The sequence below is a fragment of the Podarcis liolepis genome (assembly GCF_965112155.1).
Source record: "Podarcis liolepis genome assembly, chromosome: 6".
In the NCBI taxonomy this organism is placed as follows: domain Eukaryota; kingdom Metazoa; phylum Chordata; class Lepidosauria; order Squamata; family Lacertidae; genus Podarcis; species Podarcis liolepis.
In genome coordinates this window covers 58,536,396-58,559,229 of record NC_139559.1, presented here as the reverse complement: position 1 = coordinate 58,559,229, position 22,834 = coordinate 58,536,396, and the positions used below count along the sequence as shown (strand labels likewise).

The window sequence follows — 22,834 nt, the reverse complement described above, 5'->3', positions numbered from 1 at the left end:
CCCCAGAAGCATTACAATATAAAAATTTGTGTTTCCATATCTAGTGAAGCAGGCTTTGTTGCTCTTAATAGTTATTTCCTTGTTTTGCTTAATTAGTATATTAAGCTAAATAGCTTTATAGATTCATTTTAGTGATAGTTGGTACACAAAGACTTTGTGGTGAAGGGGAGAAAAGTAAATTAGAAAGAGAGAGAGAGAGAGAGTGTGTGTGTGTCTGTAATTGGCAATGTTTCCATGTTGAGAGTAATATTATTGGCTGTTTCAGAGATTGATTTGCATGAAGGCATTTTTCTGGCCATTGAATGTGTATATTCTTCTATTGGCCAGAATAAAAAAAAACATGTAGAGGGAGAGGGAGGAAAGGAACCTATTTTATTACAGAGGTATAAAAACAGTGAAGTAATTAATAAAATCCTAAAAATGTAAAACCAGAGCTCAAAAAATCTACTTGGGTAATGTGACAAAGAACAATTTAAGCTTTTTGCCTCTTTCCTGGAGGTGTGACATTTGGAATTGATTTCACAGCCTGATTTTCATTAAACTGCCTTTAAAAGCTTGAGATTATAAGAAGCCAGGAAACCAAGTTCATAATGATGATTGATAGCATTAGTGTCAAGTCTAGAACATTCCCTCTAGATGTGGCACAGGAAATACTTACAGTGTATGGTTCAAGGGTTCTTGGGTCGTGCTCCCAGAAACATGGTGCATTGTAGGAAGAGCAACAGAAAAGTGTGTGCCGGTATGAACTGTGTTTCCCACAATTTTAAGAAATTATAACGAGAACCATTTTGCACTTTATGGGAGCATGCAGTCAAGCAAGGAGCTACAGCTAATCCTGGAATCCGGCCAATTGTACCTATGTTGATCACATGCAAAAGGTGTACATTTAGACAATTTAGGGTGACATCTAAAATGTAATAGCTGAAGCAGAAAATGTGTACTTATTCCCACCCTCAGCAACCTAGAAAAAGGTAAAGCAACCCAGTTTCTTCCTTGCTCACTGCCTAGTGCCCTGCATACAAACTGTGATAACTGGTCCTGTAGCAGTCAGCCACTTGTGACCCTCCTTTTCACCCTTTGAATGATCCCAGTGGAGTCACAACAGAAATAAGCTTGCTATCTGTGTGATCCACAAAACTGTTTGCTCCATCTACCAGAATCCCATGCTTAACAAGTTGAGGAACACTGATGTATTGGAGAGCAACCTATGCTCCCCCAGGAATGTATATGCAATTCCGACCTACCTCACCTAAGAGTTGAGAAGGAGCCTATTCTTCCATCCGTCCAGAGATGGCTCTCAAAAGTGCGATATAAATTAACAAAATATTATTGGACAGTGGCTGGATCTAGACACATCAAAGAAGTGTTTCAGTTAAACACGTCGTAAACTTTGTATGAGAAATCGGGTTGGCGAAAACGGAACTCCACAGTGCTATCAGGTGTCACCATGTTATAATGCATATACAACACATACTTTGCCAGTATATAGCTGAGACTAATGTTTCAAAGATCATACGGGGCTAAGCGTGAAATCTAAACCCATGGTCACCAGTGACAGGGTTTAATGGAGCATCATGGTCACCACTGCACCACAGCCCTATCACTTGTGCTGACCAGGAGCAAAGAACCACCACCCCACCTCAAAAAAATGTTTTCTTGCTGTGCCAGCTCTCAGGCTAATACAACAAATTGGTCCTGTTGCTGTCACGTGATGGCACCAGGAATGCCTCTCCCTACCCCTCATGATGTGTTTACCCCAAAGAAGCCATGAAAGTCAGTCAAAGATGAAAACCTTGGTCTCTGCTTATGGTTTATCTGGAGAGAAACTACGAGCCTGGGATCAGATGACACAAGCTAGACCATAGCTTGCTTCCCAGCAGGATTGGAGAAGAAGCAAAGCGTCTGTGATTTCAACAGCGCACCTTAGCATTGTATGCTCATTTGCATTAAACCATAGTTTATTTTAACTATGGTTTAATGTGACATGTGAACTAGCTCTGTTTAAATAGAGAGATGGGGAAGTGCCGTTATAGTGACTTCCTTTTCAAAAACATGTGAATTGGCCCAGGTGTCTTGCATCGCTTAAGGTTTTGCTGCAATTACTAGAGCAGAATTTTTAGAGCTCTCTGTTCAGGTGACAGACTTGGAAAAGCTCAGCTTAGGAACTGTTGTGCTTGTGGAATTACCTGCTATTTTTGGCTACACCTGCAGCTTATTTCCAGCTTTGTCTGAGGTGCAATTGCCCAATGACTCATATATATAAAGATGCCAAAAGCACCCACATTACTTAGATTTGATTCTGTTCCTTTGGTGTTTAGAAGTAGATAGGATCGTCCAATGAAAGCAGCTAGACAAGTTTTTTCTAATGATATCACTGGGCTTGTCATCATTGCCTGTAAGCTAAGGCATGGAATAACAGTTACTATGATTGCTCTCGTTTTGCAGCCTTTGCAGTTGTAAGAGATTCCCCCAAAGCCTTCTGATTTATTATTGCATTCCAAGTTGTACTTATAAGATAGTCTCTAGTAATAACTTTGGGACGCGTAAATTGTTTGGGGAATGTTGTCTGTCTCTATACTAATAAGTACCTTCCTTGTCATTTTGGCTGCATTCGCAGGGGAGTTACTAGGTGCCATTTGAATGTTTTTCTCAAATAAAGACCCTAAATAATTACCGGGGGGGAGAGGAGGGAATCACAGAAACTTGGCCCAGTATAATAAAGCAAGTCCATGAACTTCAGCAAGCTGACGCAATGGAACGCAAGTGTATATGTTTCGCCCATTTCAACAGTGGGTGGAGAAAGAGAGGCACCATGATGCTCTGTCTCCCCCAGATTAATCGTACAGTGAAGTGGGATTGTTTCTGAGGGGAGAAATGGGATATCTAAAAAAGCTACACCGGTACGCTCTGTTCCGATAAAATTGTATTGACATGTGGCCTGCTCATGAAGGATGCATAATTTCTTATCTTACTTAAACATATACGTATCTTTCCCTTACAGATCATAATAGGAGAGTTTTATCGGATCCATTGTTTAAAGGAAACATCTCGATCCTTCATCCAGAACCCCTATGTGGCAGCTCTGTACAAGCAAGTGGGTTGCTTTGCCTTTGGATGTGCCATCAGCCAGTCTTTCACAGACATCGCCAAAGTGTCTGTTGGACGTTTGAGGCCCAATTTTATTGCGGTTTGCCGGCCGAATTTTACACTAATCAACTGCTCTCAGGGTTATATCCAAGAGTACCAGTGCTTTAACGATGACGAAAGCAAAGTTCAGGAAGCCAGGTGAGAACTTCCTCTCTCTCTTTCCAACGGGAATAGTGTGTTGCGACTTGAATAAAAATGATACCCTTGTTTGCCTACATAATCACCTTGAAAAATGGCAGAGGAACCTGAATGAATGAGCATGCGGGTTGACTTTCTCAACCGTAAATTTAAAGACGTAATAGTTCTCCTTTAGTCTTGATACCTCCATGCGAGTTTGCAAGTCATTTGTCCAATTTTTATTCTCTTGCACTGGGTGTAATAATATCACTGTAAGTCCTGTTTCAATGGTAGATTTGCAAGTATATTTCCTTAAACAAACAATGGATAATTGTCCAAGGGAAGAACTTAAGAATGAAAAGGTGAGAAAGATTATAAAAAGCTGCTGAGTGGTGGGGGGGGGGGGACAACTAAAAGAATTTGATACACTTAACTTTATAAAAATCACTGCTGCTTACAAAGGAAGCATTTTTTGAGGAAGGTGTAACTTAACTCAGATAAGCTATGTAGCCTTGTAGCAAATAGATCTGGCTACACAGGCTTGCAAATATCTGAGTCCACTTATAAAGATAAGCACCTATAGTTTTGTCACTCATAACAAAACAAAAAAAGTAAAGGAATTTCAGAAAGCTTTTCATATCAAGAAAGACAGATGAAATTATAACTTTTTAAAAAAACTTGCTGTTCCAAACTGCCTCAAGAAGATAGGCGAGACCAACTGATTATGCACTAGGAGATGGTAAAACCTGCTACGTAAGTGCCCTGGGCCGCATGGCTGCATGCCAGAATTTTATTTAAAATTGCCATCTATATGAGCGTATATGTGTAGGGAGGAGGAGACATCTTAGAGACATAAAAATAAGTAAATATAGACAGGCAGTGTGGACTGTTTAATTTCATATCCTTAAGTAATTTTAAATTGCTGTTCCTGTTTTGGTATTTTAGGGGTTGAGAGTTAAACTTGATTTTATTGATGACTGTGCAAAGGTGTTGTACAGAAAACCAAGGCATTTGGCCATTTGCTCCAGTAACAAAACAGGTGTGCTACTTTGCTTCTTTTGCTTTGCAGGAAATCATTCTTTTCTGGACATGCTTCCTTCTCCCTCTATACCATGCTTTATTTGGTGGTAAGTAGGAGGTCATGTATCTTTAAGAAATCATGTTTTATCAATGTTTCTTAAGGCAGTGTGAGAAATGAGTAAATGCTTATGCTGGGCCAAAGTTTTCAGCCCAGCTTTGTTTTTTGACATTACATTGGGTGGTAGTGTTCAGGTGACAGCACCCCCCCCCCCAGACCAAATAAATCAAATTTGAATCACACACACAAATATATGGGGGGGGGGCAATTCTAATAGCTTTTTTGTACATCTGGCCGTTTGGCTTACCTTAATGAAAGGTGACTGAGAGGATTTAAAAATTTATTTTTCTTTTCTGTTTTCTCTTTAATCCCCTTTCCCCAAAATGTGAAAATCGCTGGGCCGAATATTACTGCCCAACATTACCATAAACCATGGTTTATGAACAGGGCTGTCTTAAGCATATGCAGTGCTGGGGTGCAAAGATCTGTCTGGTGCCCCCCCCCCAGGTGGCCCAGTCCCAGGTGCACGGGAGAGTGGAGCTGGCTGGCCGCCTCAGCGTCTTGCTGGCTCAGTCACCCCCGAACTCATGGCACAGAGCCTCCCACAGCAGAAGAGCCCACCGTGGTGCTCCGACCAATGGGTGGGCTCTTCCCCGGACTCAACTCTCGGGCCCTGGACTCTCGACCTGGTGCCCCTGAGAGCCCGGTGCCTGGGTGCCCCACACCCCGAGCACCCAATGGGTAAGACGGCCCTGTTTATGAAGGTAGCAATGTGTACTGAATGTGCATCAGAGAGTAACATCAGACATCTGCCTGATTTGTTCCTCAACTTCGAGTTGGGAATTATGACCTATGGAATAGGATTATGACCTATAAAACAGGTGTGCTGCAGAGGCATTTGGTTGCTGTGGTTTCAAGAAGTTGGCGTGAATAGTCATAGCTGAGAGGTTGGAAGAGCATCTGCCTTGCAAGCATAGGGGACCAAATTGAATTCCCCAGCCTCTCTAGGTACAGTTGGAAAAGACTCCTAGGCAGTGTAAGCAATAATGAGCTAGATAGACCAGCAGTTTCTTGTTCCTTTGCAATGTTTATCCTGCCAAAAAAGAACCACATCTGCATTACTTGTTTCGATCTCAGTTTCACTAGAAAAAGCAAGAGCAAGCAAAGCTCAAGGAATGTAAGCCTGCGTGTATTTCATTTTGCCAAGCAACATAATTGAGATAATGTTAGGCTGCTTTATTTGCCATTTACCTACATTGATTCAAAATCATAATTATCTGTTTCATTAGGGTTTTTTTTTTTAAAAAAAAAGTAATCTGCTTTCTGAGTAGCTCTTCAGGAAGCAGGGCAGGTGGACTTACTAGCCCACATAGTTTCATCCAAAACTATGGGGCTGGTCTTGTTTTTCTTTGTCAATGAAAAATGGCTCTGCCCTTCCTTTCCTCAGCTTGTTATGCCAGAGTATTTCCTGACTGTAGCTGCTGGAAGCATGCTTGATAGAGCTTGTGAAAAGAGCACGGCACAGGTCAATTATGGGTGGAACCAGCCTAAGCTCTTTGGAAGGAAAAGGGAGAGAGATTTAGGGAGTGATTTGTGGTAAATGTAATTAAGGGAAAGCTTTTTCTTCTTCTGAGACTATTTCAAAAGATCTGTGGGCCCTGAATCTCCTGTAACCTTAGATATGAAATTTGGGGGCAGGTGGGGGAGGAGAACCTAGACCTGAACTTATAAAAACATTAAACATAAGTAGATATATATGTGTAGGCTTTCTGCAACACAATTCCTTCTCTTTGCTGCCCCAAAAGATAAATTAACACACAGCTCGCTGCTGTTTCCCCTCCCCTTTCCCTTTTACTCTTTATGATGGAAGCAGCCTCCATAATTTAATTACCATGCCTTTCAGACTGTTTGGGAGTCTGCATGAATTTATTTCCCCATATTTTTCTCTCACTTTTCTTTAAATGTTTCAAAGTTATTCCGTAAACATTTACACCATTTCCTCTCAGCGATGGTAAAATAACATTGCCTGTGAACTGGAGGTGGGTGGATTTGCAACATGAAAAAGGCTAAAGCTCATTTTTTTTGTCGTCCCCCCACCTTCCTCCTTCTTAAAAAAAAAATAAGAATAATCATAGCAGTAGTGAGTGAGTGTGTGTCCTTTGGTTATAGCAATGGAGCTGGTCTCGAGGACTTCAGAATAAATGGTTTGTTTTACCTATCACCACTTCCATTTGCCATGAAATGGTTCCACCATTTCCCACCCTGTATGTCTACACCCCGCCAAACTCTCCAGGACCTCTTTAGAGGCCATTTATGTTCACTGATTTTAAAACAGTATGAAGACCTTCTGTACTGTTTGGACTGAGGTGAAAACAAAATAGTGATTATATGGCACTTTGGTATAGTAACCACAGCAATTCATGGAGAATTCACAAAATGGTAGAATTATATTAATGTATTGGACTGAGCTGAATGTTCTGCAGCATGGGAGCCTATCCCGTGGCCCTGCAAATCTTGTTGGACTACAACTTCCAGCAATCCCAAACAACATGGCCAGTAGTCCGAGATAATGACAGTTGCAGGTCAACAGCAATCTAACTTAGAAGGTGCTCTGGTAAGCTCTAGTTTAGATTACTGCAATGCCTTATACATGGGGCTGCCTTTGAAGACAGTTCAGAACTGCAGCCAGTGTAGATTTCACCAGCCAAATTGTTGATAGGGAGTAGGATGTTTGATCATATAACACCAATCCTGACCCGCCTTCATTCAGTGCCAGTTAGTTTCTGGACTCAATTCAGAGTGCTGACTTAGACCTATAAAGCCTTATGCACCTCATGACCCGAATACCTTATGGACCACATCTCCCCACACGAACCTATCTGGACCCTGCCATCATCATCTTGAGTCCCTTCTTCATGCCCCTACTCCAAGGGAGCTGCAAATAGTGGCTAGACAAGAACAAGTCTTTTTTGTGGTCGCTCCCCAATTGTGGAATGCTCTCCTCAGTGATATTACACTTGGCGCTGTCTTTATATGCATTTAGCACCTGAGCGTGTTGAGGTGAGGGGACATAGCATCTTTTGTGCTATGCTTCTTTGCTTATATTCACAGTGCTACTCAATTGCTTATTTGGCACCATTTCCCCCCCTCCCCCGATGTATTCAGTGAGAATTAGCTAGTTGGTGATGTCATTCAGGACAAACAAATCTAGCACAGATTTTTATTTTTAAATGTCCTCACTCTGAATTTGCTTCACTGGTAATATCATCACATAGCCAATTCTCACTGGCTAAATGACAGCTTCACTGCTGAATTAGAGGATGACTGATACAAGAGCCATTGGGATTGTGAAGAGTTCTCCTCCTCCCCCTTTTTTCTGAGTGTATTTTGACCTGAGGAGATAGGATGGGCACCACATCTGCCCAAAATGTACTTCGAAGAGGCTCTTTTTATTTTTGGCTGTACTGGGAAGAGGCACTTGTCAGGGGAGAGCATGGCAGTCCTGAGTACATTTGGGGGTTTCTGCAATCATTTAAACACCTTTCACTCTCCTTCCACCAAATAACAGTCAAACAAAAGGAGGGGTGCAGGCAATAGGGGGGAAAGTGTTCGTGAAATGTGCCCAGCTAGTTTGGCTCATAAATGTTCAAATTTGATTCTTGGAAATGGTTGCTGCAGAAAGTAAGAGGCTAGAATGTAGTAGGGAGCTCCCCAAACATTAAGAGAAGTCACCTTTGACTTAGATGAGTCACTATTAGTTTTGGATTCATTAAAGAAAATGGCATGTACAGACAAGCATGTAATTTCTGCAAAACTGGAGGCTGCCTGTGTGAGTTTCAACTTACTGAAAATTGGACTCTTTCTCTGCCCCTACCGCTGTACGCTACTGCCCCCACCCAGGCAATTGCTGATTCTGAACCTGCAGAGAAGCAATTTTACAGGCTTTGTGGGCCTGGCACACCGTATCATAAAAACCTGCTCTGCTGCTTTCGTACAAAAAACAAAATGAAAACCACCTCGAAGTGCTGACTAATGTCAAACTCTCCCACAAGGTGCTAATTTTCCTCTACTCTCATTTGACTTCAGGTAGAAGAAGCTGTCACGGTTGATCCAGTTTTGCCTGTAGGGTTCTCCCTCTTGCACTCCAGTCCTGTAGGGAGTGGATCTTCATTAAATTTGTCAGGGTTGCATTTTTTTTGGATCCTACAAGTTCAGCATTGTGCTCTTCATACTGCTTGATACATTTGGGGGTTTGTTTGTTTTTTGAATGAGTCTATTATAGACTCATGTTTTGTTTCAGTTAAAACTGTAACATTTGAAGCATATGCATTGTGCATCTATTTTAAGTCTCGTATATTATTTGGAGAGCCGTGGGTTGGTCTCTTGTTGCTCAATGCAGGAGGTACGAAAAGGTGTGTGCTATGGTTTTAGTTGATTTGCAACAGGAATCTGCATTGTGTACTAGGAGTGTGCATTGGATTCAGATGAATCCTGAATTCCAAAGGAAAACCCACAATGACATAGGGAAGCTTCTTCACAGGAGTGTTCAGATGTGCTGGGCCAAAGCTCATTCTTGACTTAATGACATTCCATTAAGCAATTGCATTAGTTTCCTGCTGCTGCTCTCTCTGCCCAGTTCAGACACTACTAAGGCCAGTCCAACAATACCCACACATTTACTCTCTCCTCTTTATGTGGAAGAACACCAGCTACCATCTAGGTCAGGCTTCCTCAACTTTGGCCCTCCAGATGTTTTGAGACTACAATTCCCATCATCCCTGACCACTGGTCTTGCTAGCTGATCATGGGAGTTGTAGGCCAAAAATGTCTGGAGGGCCGAGGTTGAGGAAGCCTGATCTAGGTAGTATTTAGCTTTCTAAATAAATGTGTCCCGACTCCAGGGGTTGTTAGAGTAAGCCAGGTAATGTTGCCCACAGGGTGTTGCATTGTGCCAGCCAAATTTGAAAACAGCTGCTGGATTAATGTCTTATATAACTTCACTGACATTTATGTCGTTGTGCCATGCGGGGTTAGGAAATAAACTCCTGAGGTGGCCACCTTAAATGCTACTTGTTTTAGTTCCCGGGGCTGTGCTATACTTACTCTAACAGCCAGATGAACAGTGGAGTTCATGTCTGCAAGAACGCCAAATAGCAAACTTCTGACTCTATTTCAGTGGGATCATGGCCAATCTGTTAGTCATTAGATAAATATCAGTGACTGATTTCAAAGCCCCAGACTCAACAAAAGGGAATGATTTTCCCCCTTTACTCTCTTTTGTGTGTCTCTAACCCATCTGCTCAAATGAGGCCAGATGCAGGTACTTATTCATTTGAAAATTTCCTACAGTACTTCAGAAACTGTTAATCATTAATGTAAGCATTTCTCAATCAGCAGTGTACTCTATAGTGTGTTCTTACTCATCCCCACAGCAATTTTTGACGTAGGTTAGGCAACCCTGACAGCTTTAGAGCCTAACACTTTAGAGTTTGAATATGGGTCACGGTTACAGTTGTGTCAAACAGAGCTTACCTGTCAAGGGCTTATGAGGGGAGTGTGTGTGGTTGACCACATCTTCTCCCACCCTAAACAGATTGTCCAGTAGCCTCTCCATCTTTCCAAAGTGTTTTCAAACAACACAAAATCTTCCCAGAGCAATACTATGAAGTAACAAAGATGCCTTCACACAGCTGGTACTGGTAGCATGAGTTTACTTGTGTAAACTTCATGACACGCTGAGCTTTTTCCCCCAGCTGGAACTCACTGGAACTCAGTTCCGGCACCTCTCAGGTGGGCACCATTGCCATTATAAGAGAACAAGGGTGAATTCATGGTGAGTTCCGGCACCTCTTTCTAGAAAAACAGCACTGATGACACATGTATTCATTCACACATGATATAAACGTTGAAAATGGTGGATTTAGCTGCTTTGAGCCACTGTCTGAAAATGGAATGAAAGCCCTTCTTACAACAAATACCGGTATATGTTGTATGTGACTATTATTATTATTATTATTATTATTATTATTATTATTATTATTATATCCAAACCATCTGAAAAGTAACAAAAATGTAAGCAACTATTAATATTTTTTTCCTCCTCACTTGTTAAGGGAACTAGAGCCCCTCATTTTTATTTGCTTGGGATCCCTGACTAACCACAGACATTCCCACTAACATCACTGGAAGTCCCCTGGCCACAGAACTGCTGCACGTTGCCCTGAGAGCGGTCTGCTCTGTGGTGATGTTGCCACTGCCAGATTTCTTATATGTGAGAGGTTTTCCAGCAACCCTGGCTACATATGGTCACGAGGTCATTGCTGTCTTCCCTCCCTCTTTGGTTTTGTCACACTTATCTCCTCTGTGCTATTGGCCGCCACTTTTCCCACTGCAGCTTATTGGTCTGCAAGTGGCAGTTGTTCATTTTATGTTACTATATAAACACCACACTGGCGCCTCCGTAAACCTCCCACGACTGAGTTAGCAGTATATAGAGACTTGAGTAAAAACCACTTGTAATTCGCTTTTTGTCTGCTGTAAAAACAACTTCAGTTCAGTTGGGTTGTTCATTTTTGTTTTTTGTTTTTTTACATTAAGTGTTTGTTTTCTTTAGCTTGGTTTCACTTTATAATGAAAACCTTTCGGATGTAAAGAGGGCAGAAGATGACAGCACAGGGTGGGTTTTGTGAAAAAGAACACAAGATTGGGCTAGTTAACCTTCCACATGCTGCAACTAAATTTTGTTCAGCAAATATGGTGATTTAAAGTTTCGTCGAAAGAGAAATAATTGATATTATGTTGAAGGATGATTCTAAACTGTTTAATGACTGAATGGGCTCTTATACATTCAGGCTTAGATAAAACAATTCTGTGATTCTGTGACAAGGGAGAATTCCAATAGGTACAGCCTCTTTCAGAACTGCAATGCCATGGTAGAGACAGCTGTATCTGGTAAAATTCTGCCTTCCTTGCAGTTCTCGCTTGCAAGAGCTCTCTTAAGTTTAGACCTGACCTTTCTTCTCTCAGACTACTGGCATGCACTGTTTTCTTCTGAAAATATACTGATTGGCTTGTACCAGTGCTTGTGCATTGTACCAATGGCAGGTTCAACAAAGCAACTACATAAAAATGTCCCAGTCCAGACATAAAAATATTGGACTGAGAAACCATGGTTTATTGGCTTAAGAATGAGCCCATCCTAATTCATGTCTTGATTTGTAAGCAGTGATCAGACTACAGTGACTCGCTTTTCCTCCAACTGTAAACCTTTACTGCATCAATTATACAAGCAGGCATTGCTGTGACCTTGTCACGTTCATCTCCCTGCCTTGTGTTATGGGAAGGCAGCCATAATGGGAGGACTTGGCCATTTTTCAGACTCCCCTCGCCCTGCATTTCAGATTGGCTTAGCCTCCAGCTCCTTTGATTTGTGGGCAAACGTTTCTGCCTTTCCTGCTGCCTCTTCCTCTCTCTTTTTGGCTTCCCAAGGTTCCCACAGGAACTGGAGGAATAGGTTGTGCCCACAACTTTCAAGAGGAAACCAGACCAGGATAAGTGGGGAGGGGTGAGGCAGGAGACAATACCCGTTTGACATCATTTCAGCTACTTCATTTCAGGTCAAGTCCTTGGTTGGCTGTTGATTTGTTTGCTCGTTTTCCCTTGCTGAAGCAAAAGTATCATTTCGAACACTGTATTTTAGGTCCAAGGCATTTTAAAAGTTCAAGTCACAAAGTGGTCACAAACACTGCTAGGATTTAAAAGCAAGTTAGGAAAAAAAACATAAGATGGTCTGAATCTTAATGCTGCAACTCCACTTGCAATAATATTCAGCAGTGTTCCAGTTACCTCATCTCAAAAAGGGGGTTGCAGATCTGGAAAATGTTCAGAAGTGGGGAAGCCAAAATTATAAAAGGGGGGGGGGGAGTTTCCATCTGAGAATGGTGTGCTTTCTTTATCAATTTTTAACACACTATTTATAATTGTATAAACCTTTCTTATCAAGTAGAAAAAATGACCAAGGAAAGACATAAGAAAGGTTTAAACAATTATAAATAGTGTGTTAAAAATTGATAAAGAAAGCACACCATTGCCCAGTAATTGTAATCATAGGACTGTGGGTCGCTCAGTAAAGTTGGATGGCATGACAGACAAAAGAAGTTACGAAGACTGAGCTGAAGGTTTGAACTTGGGGCCCAAATTTGGTCGACAAGGTGGGGGTTGAAATTCATCTACCACCTTTTGCTTACTGCTGACACCTGTTTCGCAGTGTTGGTAGTGACAGCAGAGATCCTCCCTGCCACCCAACACTTCTTTTTTTGGCTGCTATTTTGCTCTGCCCTGAAGATAGGTTTGTTTTCTGTTTGCCGTATTGTAAACCTGGCACCAATTCTGTTCCACTGGATCTGGTGCCAACTGTTGAGAAGACAGCATCCTAATGTCTTTCTTCTTCCTTTTTTTCCCCTTTGTAGCTGTACCTGCAAGCCAGGTTCACTTGGAGAGGAGCCCGTCTGCTGCGTCCCCTGTTGCAGTTCACACTGATTATGATGGCCTTTTACACAGGGCTTTCTCGTGTGTCTGACCACAAACATCATCCAACAGACGTCTTGGCTGGTTTCGTACAAGGGGCCCTGGTGGCTTACTGCATAGTAAGTGACATGTCATACCATAGAATTGTTTCACTAAACAACCACATGCATCTTATCCATAAGACAGTGATGCACTGTTTGAGTGTTAAAGCCCATCCTAAGAGCAGAGAAAAGCTTTACCCTGGCACCAGAAAGGTAGTATCACTGCTAGGTGGACCTCACTGGGGAGAGTGTTGCTGGCATTGTGCAGGAGTTGGTAAAACCAGGGAAGGATAGACTTAAACAAAGAAGGGAGAAAGGGATGGAGACTTAAATGAGGAAAACAAATGTGCAATGCAGTGTTAGAAACCTAAAAGATAAACGCACAGCAAACAGTAACCTTTCACATGTAACATGTGAAGTTCATGTGAAATAATTTCCCTCTAAGGATTAGATTGGTGATGTTTAGTGCACGGAAAAGAGTTCTCCTTGAATGCATACTAGACTGGGCACATTAGCAGGGTGGTTCACACAGGGGAATGTGTAAACCATTACAGCAGCCCCCACACCCATCCCGAGTTTCAAAACATCTCAAAAGGCAGCTGAATATATATGTATTTTCTTTCTTCTCCACTGATTCCATTGCTAACCAAACCACTGTTTGAATTCTGTGAGGAATGTAGTCTCTCAGTACCCAAGTACAGATTGAAAAGCTAAGCAGAAATGTTTTTAGTTCCAGAAAACATGCCCAGATCAACATCTCTTTTTGAGGCATCGCAACCTTCAGGAGAAAGCTATCAGAGCTTCACAGCATAGAGATAAAGGGTCACAACTCCACAATCAGCACCATGCAGTGCTCTGAATCAGGGCCAGCTGCTTTTTGTGAAGTAAATAAACCTGGGGATTTCCAAGCACTGAGTTCCCACATAAGATGCAGTTTGACTATGCAATAACAGGAATTGCACTTATATGAGAGCCAGTGTGGTGTAGTGGTTAAGAGCGATAGACTCGTAATCTGGGGAACCGGGTTCGCGTCTCCGCTCCTCCACATGCAGCTGCTGGGTGACCTTGGGCTAGTCACACTTCTTTGAAGTCTCTCAGCCCCACTCACCTCACAGAGTGTTTGTTGTGGGGGAGGAAGGGAAAGGAGAATGTTAGCCGCTTTGAGACTCCTTCGGGTAGTGATAAAGCGGGATATCAAATCCAAACTCCTCTTCTTCTTCTTATATGGGAGATTTGCCAGGCAGGTGCTTACTCCTTCCCAAAACCACCAGTTCTCCCCTACAAATGCCCTGCCCTCCTCACTTGCAATTTCACAATCTAGCTGGGAAGAAAAATAATAATAAAACTGCCAGAGAATCTCGGGGGGGGGGGGGGAGAGAGAGAGAATGCATAAGCGCCCTCCATGCCCCCAGGCCATCAGTTTGTTTTCCAGAAAGCACTCCTTCCCCAGTCCTGCATCTCCCACATAAACATTGAACCTCAATTGTAATTTCAGTGGGTGAACATCTCCTGCTTACATTTTACTTAGTAGCAGAAGTGACAGAGCCCCCACAAGTGACAGAGACCGAGCAACAAGATTCTTCAGAGCTTCCGTGGCATTTTTATTCTTATTTATTTCTGTCGCGGGTTAAACAAACAAAAATCACCCTGGAAAGAGCTCTTGGATATATTCAGAAAATACTTTGGGCAACTTTTTTCACAACAAAACAGTTTTTCAGCTCAGGGGCTTCAATTTGGAAGGCTAAATGGAAGGCTTTGACTAAGCTCTCCTGTTAGTTGCTCTAAAAACTTTGCCAAAGTGTGGAAGAGGACAGAGAGAAGAAGAAGAATGCAATGCTAGGGCGCAGTAGGATGCAGATGAACTCAATGCATTGGAGCAAAAACGCTTCTGACAGACAATAAGGGTCTCGAGGCATGAGCAGGACACTTTTCACCATTTCCTGTCCAATGACAAGTTACAAATCTGACCCCGTTTTCCTGACCTGTAAACAGATGGCATGTTTTACTGGGCCAGAGGAGGGGTGAGAGTTCGGCTGCTATAGGCTGACTTTCCTGTGACGAGATAAAGGCCACAGAGGAAGCAGCTGCCTGAGAAACACCACACACATGTACATCACTTCCTTTTTAACCCTCTCCCTCCGTGGCTGATGCCCTTTTGTATGCTTCAGTCCTTCATCAGGATGTGCAGAGGGTATTGGTCACTTTTAGTCTGGCCCTTGTGCAGCCATGGGGGGTGGGGAAACAGACATGGCTGTAGAAAAGGAAACTAAGAGAGGGGGAACTACTACTTCCCTATGTCTTCCCATAATTTCCAGCTCCTAAGGAATGGCCTAATAATAATAATAATAATAATAATAATAATAATAATAATAATTTTTATTTATATCCCACCCTCCCCAGCCGAAGCCGGGCTCAGGGCGGCCAACAACAATAAAATAATACAACATTCTAAAATCATTTCATTATAAAATTAATTGGGCTAGTGTTCTGTGAAGATTACCAAAGGAGGGAGTCAGGCTGTGCCCTGGCCAAAGGCCTGGTGGAACAGCTCTGTCTTGCAGGCCGTGCGGAAAGATGTCAAGTCCTGCAGAGACCTAGTCTCTTGTGACAGAGCGTTCCACCAGAAATGTTCCGCCTAAATATTCATAAGCAAGTTGAGTGTTGCTTATGAGACTTAGATTTAGAAAAGCCCTAGCCTCGCCTTTCTCAATGTGCTTTATATACTTTTATGAATTTATTTAAAATTTATGTCCTATCCTATCCTTTGACCCGGAGTTCTTGCAGTTTCATTCTGATTCTTGGCAATAGGTGCCAGTAGCTGAGGCTAGCCTCTAAGGGGGTTGCATTACTTGTTTCATCCAAGACCATACAAGATCTTGTTTTGTTTGGAATTCAGATGCAATCAGAATGGCTGAAATCAAAATGTCTTTTATGAACCACTTTTGTGGTGGCTATAATTGTGTTGTGGCAAGTTGTAGGAAGATGCAAATCTTAGGGGCCATTTCCTTCTCCTATTCACCTAATCTCATGTTAAGCTGTTTGCTAAAATGTTCTGGGTCCAAGTAAAGTCTTTTCTAATATAATGAATTTAAGAAGGGCATTGATCAGTTGAAATGGTGAGCTGCCAGCTTACAGCATCATATTGCACATTCTCTGTTGTCTGCTGTTGAGTTTTCTTTATGGGTGGAGAGCACCTTCCACAGGAAGTGGCATAAATCCAAGCAAAAACACTCTGTGCATTTACCCCTCTCCTTTTTTGTGTTAAGCAGCTGAAGCATTAGGAAGGTTTAACACACTGTTCTAACCTTAGGAGATCATGTTTCATGATTTCTCAAAGTGTTTTTATAACCTCAAACCTTACTAAAAGTGAAATACAGTTTAAATGGGAATTAACGCCACTACCCAAATATCTGATTTAAAGCCACACACGCCATGAACTGCAGAGCAAAGGCTAAGAAAGCCAAGATGACACTCCATCCATAACTTATCCAGTTAGAAAATACAGGCCAGATTGAACCTAATCCCCCATTGCCACTTCCACCGTGCAACCGCTACTCACTCCTGCCACAAATTGATTTGTCATGGAGCTCTCTGTATAGAATGTGGATATCGTCGTGATTGAATCCAGTCTTAGGAAGTGGGTACATGAGAGGCATGGCGTCAAAATCGCCTTCCAACTCTTGCTTCTGCCATACTACAGAAATGGATGAATGGGCACAGACATTTAGCAGTTGTGTTCAAATTAAATGAAGCTTTAAATACTTCCAAAATCTAGAAGACACACAGAGAACACCAAGTATGCCTATCCCCCCCCAAAATCAAAGGGACGCTTACAATTCTCCACCACAAGTTTCTTGAAGTAGTGATAGAATACAAGCATGAACCACAAGTACTGCACACCGTCCAACAAAAGCAAGTAGTCAGAAGTGGTCTTGACTAAATTAAATCTCATTGATTTGAGTAGGACAGTCAGAGACAACATTTGCTGTCAGGAGTTCACAGCTCCTTTTCCTCTCGTTATGAAGGGCTAGTGTTATAATGGGTAAGAAACCTTTTTCTCCAGAACCAAAAGAAAGTCTAGAATGCCTATCCATCCCTAATATAGCTTCATTTGAAACAGGAGACTTAATATTCTGGCAATCAGAAAAAGGAACTGTAGTTTTGGTTCAGGAACCCTAGTGTTGCCTTCAAAGAGAACATGAAATTTAAATAAGCCAGGGAAAGAGGTTGGTACTACTATTTATTTTTCTTTGGTTGCAGCCAACCACCTATTTTTTTCCTGAGTGGAGTTCTGTTTCCTCAGAGAAATAACTGTTTGCTTCAATGCTAATATTTAGATGTCAAACTAACTGATCTGGGAACATAGGAAGACAATTGAAAGCCTGAATGCAAACATCTGCATCCAGTAAAACAAGCAGTCTCTTTAAACAATCAAATGCTTTGTGATTTCTCACTCTGAAAAGCCTAGTAGCCTAACTAATGGAAGTCTTGGGAAGTTGAATTAGGAGCACAACTTCTCTAACCCTGCTGGAGCTTCAAAGCAGTCTAAAAGCAATGCTTTTGGTCATAACATATGAACAATAATGCTCTTGCTGGACACATTCGCCAGTGGAATAAGAGCCTCTCACACATAGGTTACTTCAACTGCGGAGCAGAGTGATGGATTTTCGTGGAATTACATTTGTCAATAGATGGGCATATTTCATGGATCAGCTGTTTTATTTAACCCCATTATCCTTTCTGTACCTTGTTTTTTGGGGATTCCTGGTAGGCAGGATGGAGAGGTAGTTGTTAATGGGGCACCTTGCACCAAGGGAACATTTTGCACAAACTATTCCATCACAAACTTCCTACCGGTAAAGTCAGCTATGGGTCTAGAGTGATGTAGCCACACATTCTGCTTTTTAAAATGTGCAGTCTATGTTCTGGGGAGGTGCGCTGCTCTTGTTTGAGTCGTGAGTAGCTCTTGGGTTAATTGGAATCCCATTCTGCAGCCCCTGTGTAACTGCAGGTAAGGTGGGAATGAATTTCCTTGGGCTTTCCATTGACAACATATACAGTATTTAGACGGCAGTCCGAAGCTCCAGTCTGCTTATCAAATGACACTGGCATCATTCGTCCGGTATGTTCCACTCACTCAAAGTATTACCAATGGATTTACACTGACAGTAGCCTGCAGAAAACAGGATATTTTGGGGATGGGGATGAGCGAGCCCACATCTCACTGTATCCTCAACCATCCCATGTCTGTCACTTCTTGACACTGGGCCCAGTCACCACAATGCTCAAGAAATTGGAAATTTAATAGTAAACCAATTGTCATCCAGCCAGTGAACAAGTCTGCAGCAGCTTGTGTGATTGTTGTTGTATATAAATATTATATGTGTTTAATAGTTGGGATTTGTTTGCACCAAGCCTCTAGCATTGAATAGCAGAGATGAGCCTTATTCTCCTGTCAGCAGAGCTTGCATTCTGTCTGACCCTTTTCCTTTCTGGCTTCAGAGTTAAATTTTGCAAGGGAGAAAGTACATCAGTCATGCTGGACTTGATACGATTTTGGCTGAGGGAGGATGTCAAAGTTTCCTCCCAGGGCTTTCCTATTGTGTGGCTGCCTCTCTGAATTGTCAAGTGGGAGACTTTTCACATCCGTAAGAGCGGATACGTCATTGATTATTTCAGGGAAAGGTGGTTGGGAATATCTCTTCCTTGACACTATTTCTTTAAAATGACAGGACAGTCATCCTGACTAAGCTTTAATTTTCTAGCTGTGAGGAAAGGGCAGTAGGAAAGGGGATGCGGGTGGGTGGGAAGGCGAGGAAATATCAAGCTACCCTGACTGACTAAGAATTACGGAGAATTGACTCCAAAGGGAAGTTTAATTTTAGTCCATTTAAATCACCAGAGGAAGTGAAGCCATGTGAACTCTTGGTATGGATGTTGACAGCTTATTGATTGTGTGCCGGGCTGTTGTTGTTTTTTAACTGTAAATAACATTCTTCAAGACTTCTGTATTAAGAAAATTCCCATCCCCTCAGTGCATCTCCCATCCAAACACACAGTGAATGTATTTGAATTAAAATAGTGAAAGAAACCAATGGGTGCTGGGTGAGATCCAGTGGAAAAGGAAAGACATTTTCCATATCAGTAAAAAGTAGGTGAGAAAGTGATGCTCAATCACACTGTCCAATTACATTTAATCAGGATTCTCTTTCCTGTTGGGCACACTAAGAGGGGCATCCAAGGAGTCCCAAGTTCCAGATATTTTCTTGCAGATTCCAGATAGATCTCTTGTCCCTTTCCCCTTTTTCGAAAGCATAATTTATTTTTCTTTGCTTACACAATGCCAGGGCATGCTGCAAATTTGATACCAGTGAGATCCCCGCCAGGGGCACTAGACATTTATGCAAAGTTGTGCCTTGGGCCTTTGTCCCTTCTAGGCATCTAGCAGGGCTTGACTCCTGTGAAATAATTGTTTGCTTTTTTGATGGACCAGTCTAGAAGACCTTCAGTCTGGTTCTCATTATAGCAGGATAGTGTAACTTCAGAACTGTTATACTTATTAACGGAGGATTTAGATTTCCTTTACATAAACCGGAGCAGGTGTAAAAATCTGAATATTTATATTGAATGCATATATTCATTTTATTTACAGGTGTTCTATGTCTCAGACCTCTTCAAGGAGAAAACAAAGATTTCTCTGCCCCCACCTCCAATCCGGAAGGAGTTACTTTCACCTGTGGATATCCTTGATCGGAACAATCATCACAACATGGTGTAGACATTTGACAAATATATATATTTTTTGTTTTTGTTTTGTTTTTGCAAAATGACTGCTGACAGCAACTACCTGCTGCTCTCAATCTCATCAGACAGTAGAATGTAGGGAGAGACTCTTGCCTGACCAATGAGGTCTGACTCTGTGGCCTTTTTTACACTCACAACATTTGCATAAAATGGGTGTTGTTCAAGTAAGTCAAAGGCAACAATTACGAAATAAATCAAAACACGATGCAGGAATCCTAAATGTGCAATTGGCTGAGTGTTCATGTTGTAGTGAATGCTGAATTGTTCATAGCTTAATGAACACTAAATGATTTCTAGGAAACTGGCCATCTCTGCTTCTGCTTCTTTCATTTGCCATGACAGTTTTCAATTCCTATTAAGTGAGAGAGGGGAGAGAAAAATCCTTGCCAACTAGATTATAGCACTATCTATGAAAAATAAGCACTGATTCATGATTTGTGATCACTTTCTAAGTGTAACCTCTTATTTTATTGGTTTTCTTTATCTCCATTCCAATTCGGAACTTACTTTTGGTTTTGGAGATGTATACCAAGTAAAATGTTAGAAAAGTGCCTATTTCCACTACACAATTCTGCAAATCAGTATTTTTCTATTTCCAGTTAGGTGTAGAATCCACTTTCTAAATGCAACCCAGCCTGCTTCACCAGTATCCCTGGTTGTAAAGAGTCATTCCATATTTGTTTTTACCTAGCCCTCACTTTCTGTATGACATTCTCCATGTTCACAATTATTATCATCACTAATACTTTGGAGAGCAGGTTGCAGGTGCAAATAAGGGACGACACAAGAAATATGGGACCCATGCCTCTAATATCTAATGTCAACAGTACTGTATGAATTGTCCAGCCTGCATAGTATTATGCTTGGTGGCCTAGTTTTTTTAATTAAAAAAAATCCCCTTTTACCATTGACTCAAATAACAAAAGTATTTTCTAAACATACAGATACCTTGTTTGTGGTCAGCCTTGTTGATCTATGTTAGCACTATTGGCTCTGGGGTTGCGACTCAGAACGCAACTCCTCCAGCTATCGGGCGGACTGCTGGGCGGGACCGTCTTAGCCTGATGTTCAGTCAAATCCCTTTTGTAATTTGAAAAGGGATCATTTTCAACTATTCATTACAGACTAGGCTAAATGCTGCTCTCAGCAACACCAAGGGCACGCGAAGAAAGTAAACCAGAAGAGACCCGCTTCTAGGCTTTCAGGTGCAATTCCAAAAGACAGTTCTTAAAAACCTTAAAAGGACTGAACTGCTGATGCTAACCAGGGCAGACTGACCTTTGCACATCTTTGCCATGCAAACTCCGTCCTATCATTTCAATTCTAGCAAGCTATGATTTTTTTATAAATATAAATATATATAAATATATATAAATATTATATAAATAATGTATAAAACATTAAAAATTAACTATGTAAAATATTATTTCTGAAACAATTTTAGATATATCCACTATGATCATAAACTGTGTTTTGACCTGTGTTATTTACATGTTGCTGCTTAAAACAAAAAGCATTGACTTAATTTTTTATAGTCGACTAAAATATTGTAGTTCTGTGGTAGCAATATTTTAATGAAAGTAACAACTAAAGACAATTGTATAAAAACCATATTAAATTGTCTGTATTTTTGTAATGTTTCTTTTTTTGTAAAAAGAGGAATATGCAAGACTTTTTGTAGAGTACAAAATTAAAGTTTGTATTTGCAAAAGAAAAAAAACACAAAAAATGCTGTATAAATGTGCTTTATAAATAAATGTTTCAGGCACAAATTAATAATGCTGTGCACCCATATTCTCCATTTTGATTATTCCTTGGAGCCTAAATGAAATGGAAGATTATAGCAAGACTGATATGTCCTTGGAAATTTTTACACAAAAAGGGTTTAGTGTTTTGTGCATATCTACATACCAATGGTGATTAGAGGTTATGTAGAATACAGCTCAGTAGTACCTGTTGAATATTTTACAAAGCTGTTAACATATAGCCCAAATGATGTTCTGTTTTGAGCATTGACCTCAACGGCATGGAGGCAGGTGAGCCAATTCTTTAGTGGTACACTGGACAGCACCATGCAAGGTTGAATGAACGAATGAATGAATGAATGAATGGATCTTTATTTGCATCAGCCATCGGCCATAGCAACAAAAAACATTCCAATATGCACAGAACAAAATAAAAGTCATTTATATAAAACACGGTTTAGGGTCCTGAATCAGCACCATGCAAGGTTTGTGCAGAAGACTCCATAAGATAAGAGCTCAACTTTATACTATCCATATGGTTGCAGGGTGGGTTACAAAACTATCACAATTCAAATGACATTAAATTCATAAAATAAAGTCACAATGACAAAATAGCAGAAATGCAGTGCAGGAACATGCACTCAAAGAGGCGCATCTTGAGCAATCATTGAAAAGCGTACATCGATTGTGCTAGATGCACCTCCACAACCACAGAGAAGACCTCATGCACCACTGTCCCTCAAACCACAGAATGGGGGGGGGGTGTCCAACACAATAGGAGCTCTCCTAATGATCAACTCCGACAAGTCAATGTGGAAGGAGCTGCTTCTTCAAACATTGGAGGCCCAAGTCACTGAGCACTTCATATGCCAGTGTTAACATCTTAAATTGGGTTCAGTAGCAAATTCGAGAACTTCCAAGAGTGCATAGTATGTGTCTGGCAGAGGTACCCACAAGCAGCCTCATGGCTTCATTCTGCTCTAGTTGCAGCTTCCAGATTGTCTTCAAAGGTAGCTCTCATGCAGTCCAATCTGAACATTATCAGAACATTTATTGCTATGGCCAAGATATCACTGTCTAGCAAAGGGCATAATTGATGAACTAACCAAAGCTGGTCACAGAGGCCACCTGGGGCTCAATTGATATAGATGGATCAAGGAGTAGCTCCTAAGCTATACACCTGTTTCTTCCAAGGGCGTACAATGCCTTCCAGAACTGGACTTCTCCCTTCTTCCCAGACTTGAGATGGAATGGAAAGGGTTGGGTGTCATCACTATACTGATAACACCGAACACCAAATCCCTGGTGACATGCTTCATTTAAACATTAAAAAGCACAGAGGACAAGATTACCCCCAGGGAACCCCACAAGATAGC

General features: G+C 41.4%; 1 protein-coding gene across 1 annotated transcript in view; it reads left to right on the top strand.

Moving 5' to 3' along the window:
- Positions 1 to 20,346, top strand: part of PLPP3 (phospholipid phosphatase 3) — a 62,953-nt gene extending 42,607 nt beyond the window's left edge. Inside the window, exons 3-6 of the mRNA XM_083510025.1 lie at positions 3,002 to 3,285; positions 4,334 to 4,391; positions 12,811 to 12,987; positions 19,562 to 20,346. Of these exons, the coding sequence (XP_083366151.1) occupies positions 3,002 to 3,285; positions 4,334 to 4,391; positions 12,811 to 12,987; positions 19,562 to 19,687 (645 nt within the window). The 3' untranslated portion in view covers positions 19,688 to 20,346. The remainder of the gene's footprint in view (positions 1 to 3,001; positions 3,286 to 4,333; positions 4,392 to 12,810; positions 12,988 to 19,561) is intronic.
- The last annotated feature ends 2,488 nt before the right edge of the window (positions 20,347 to 22,834 follow it).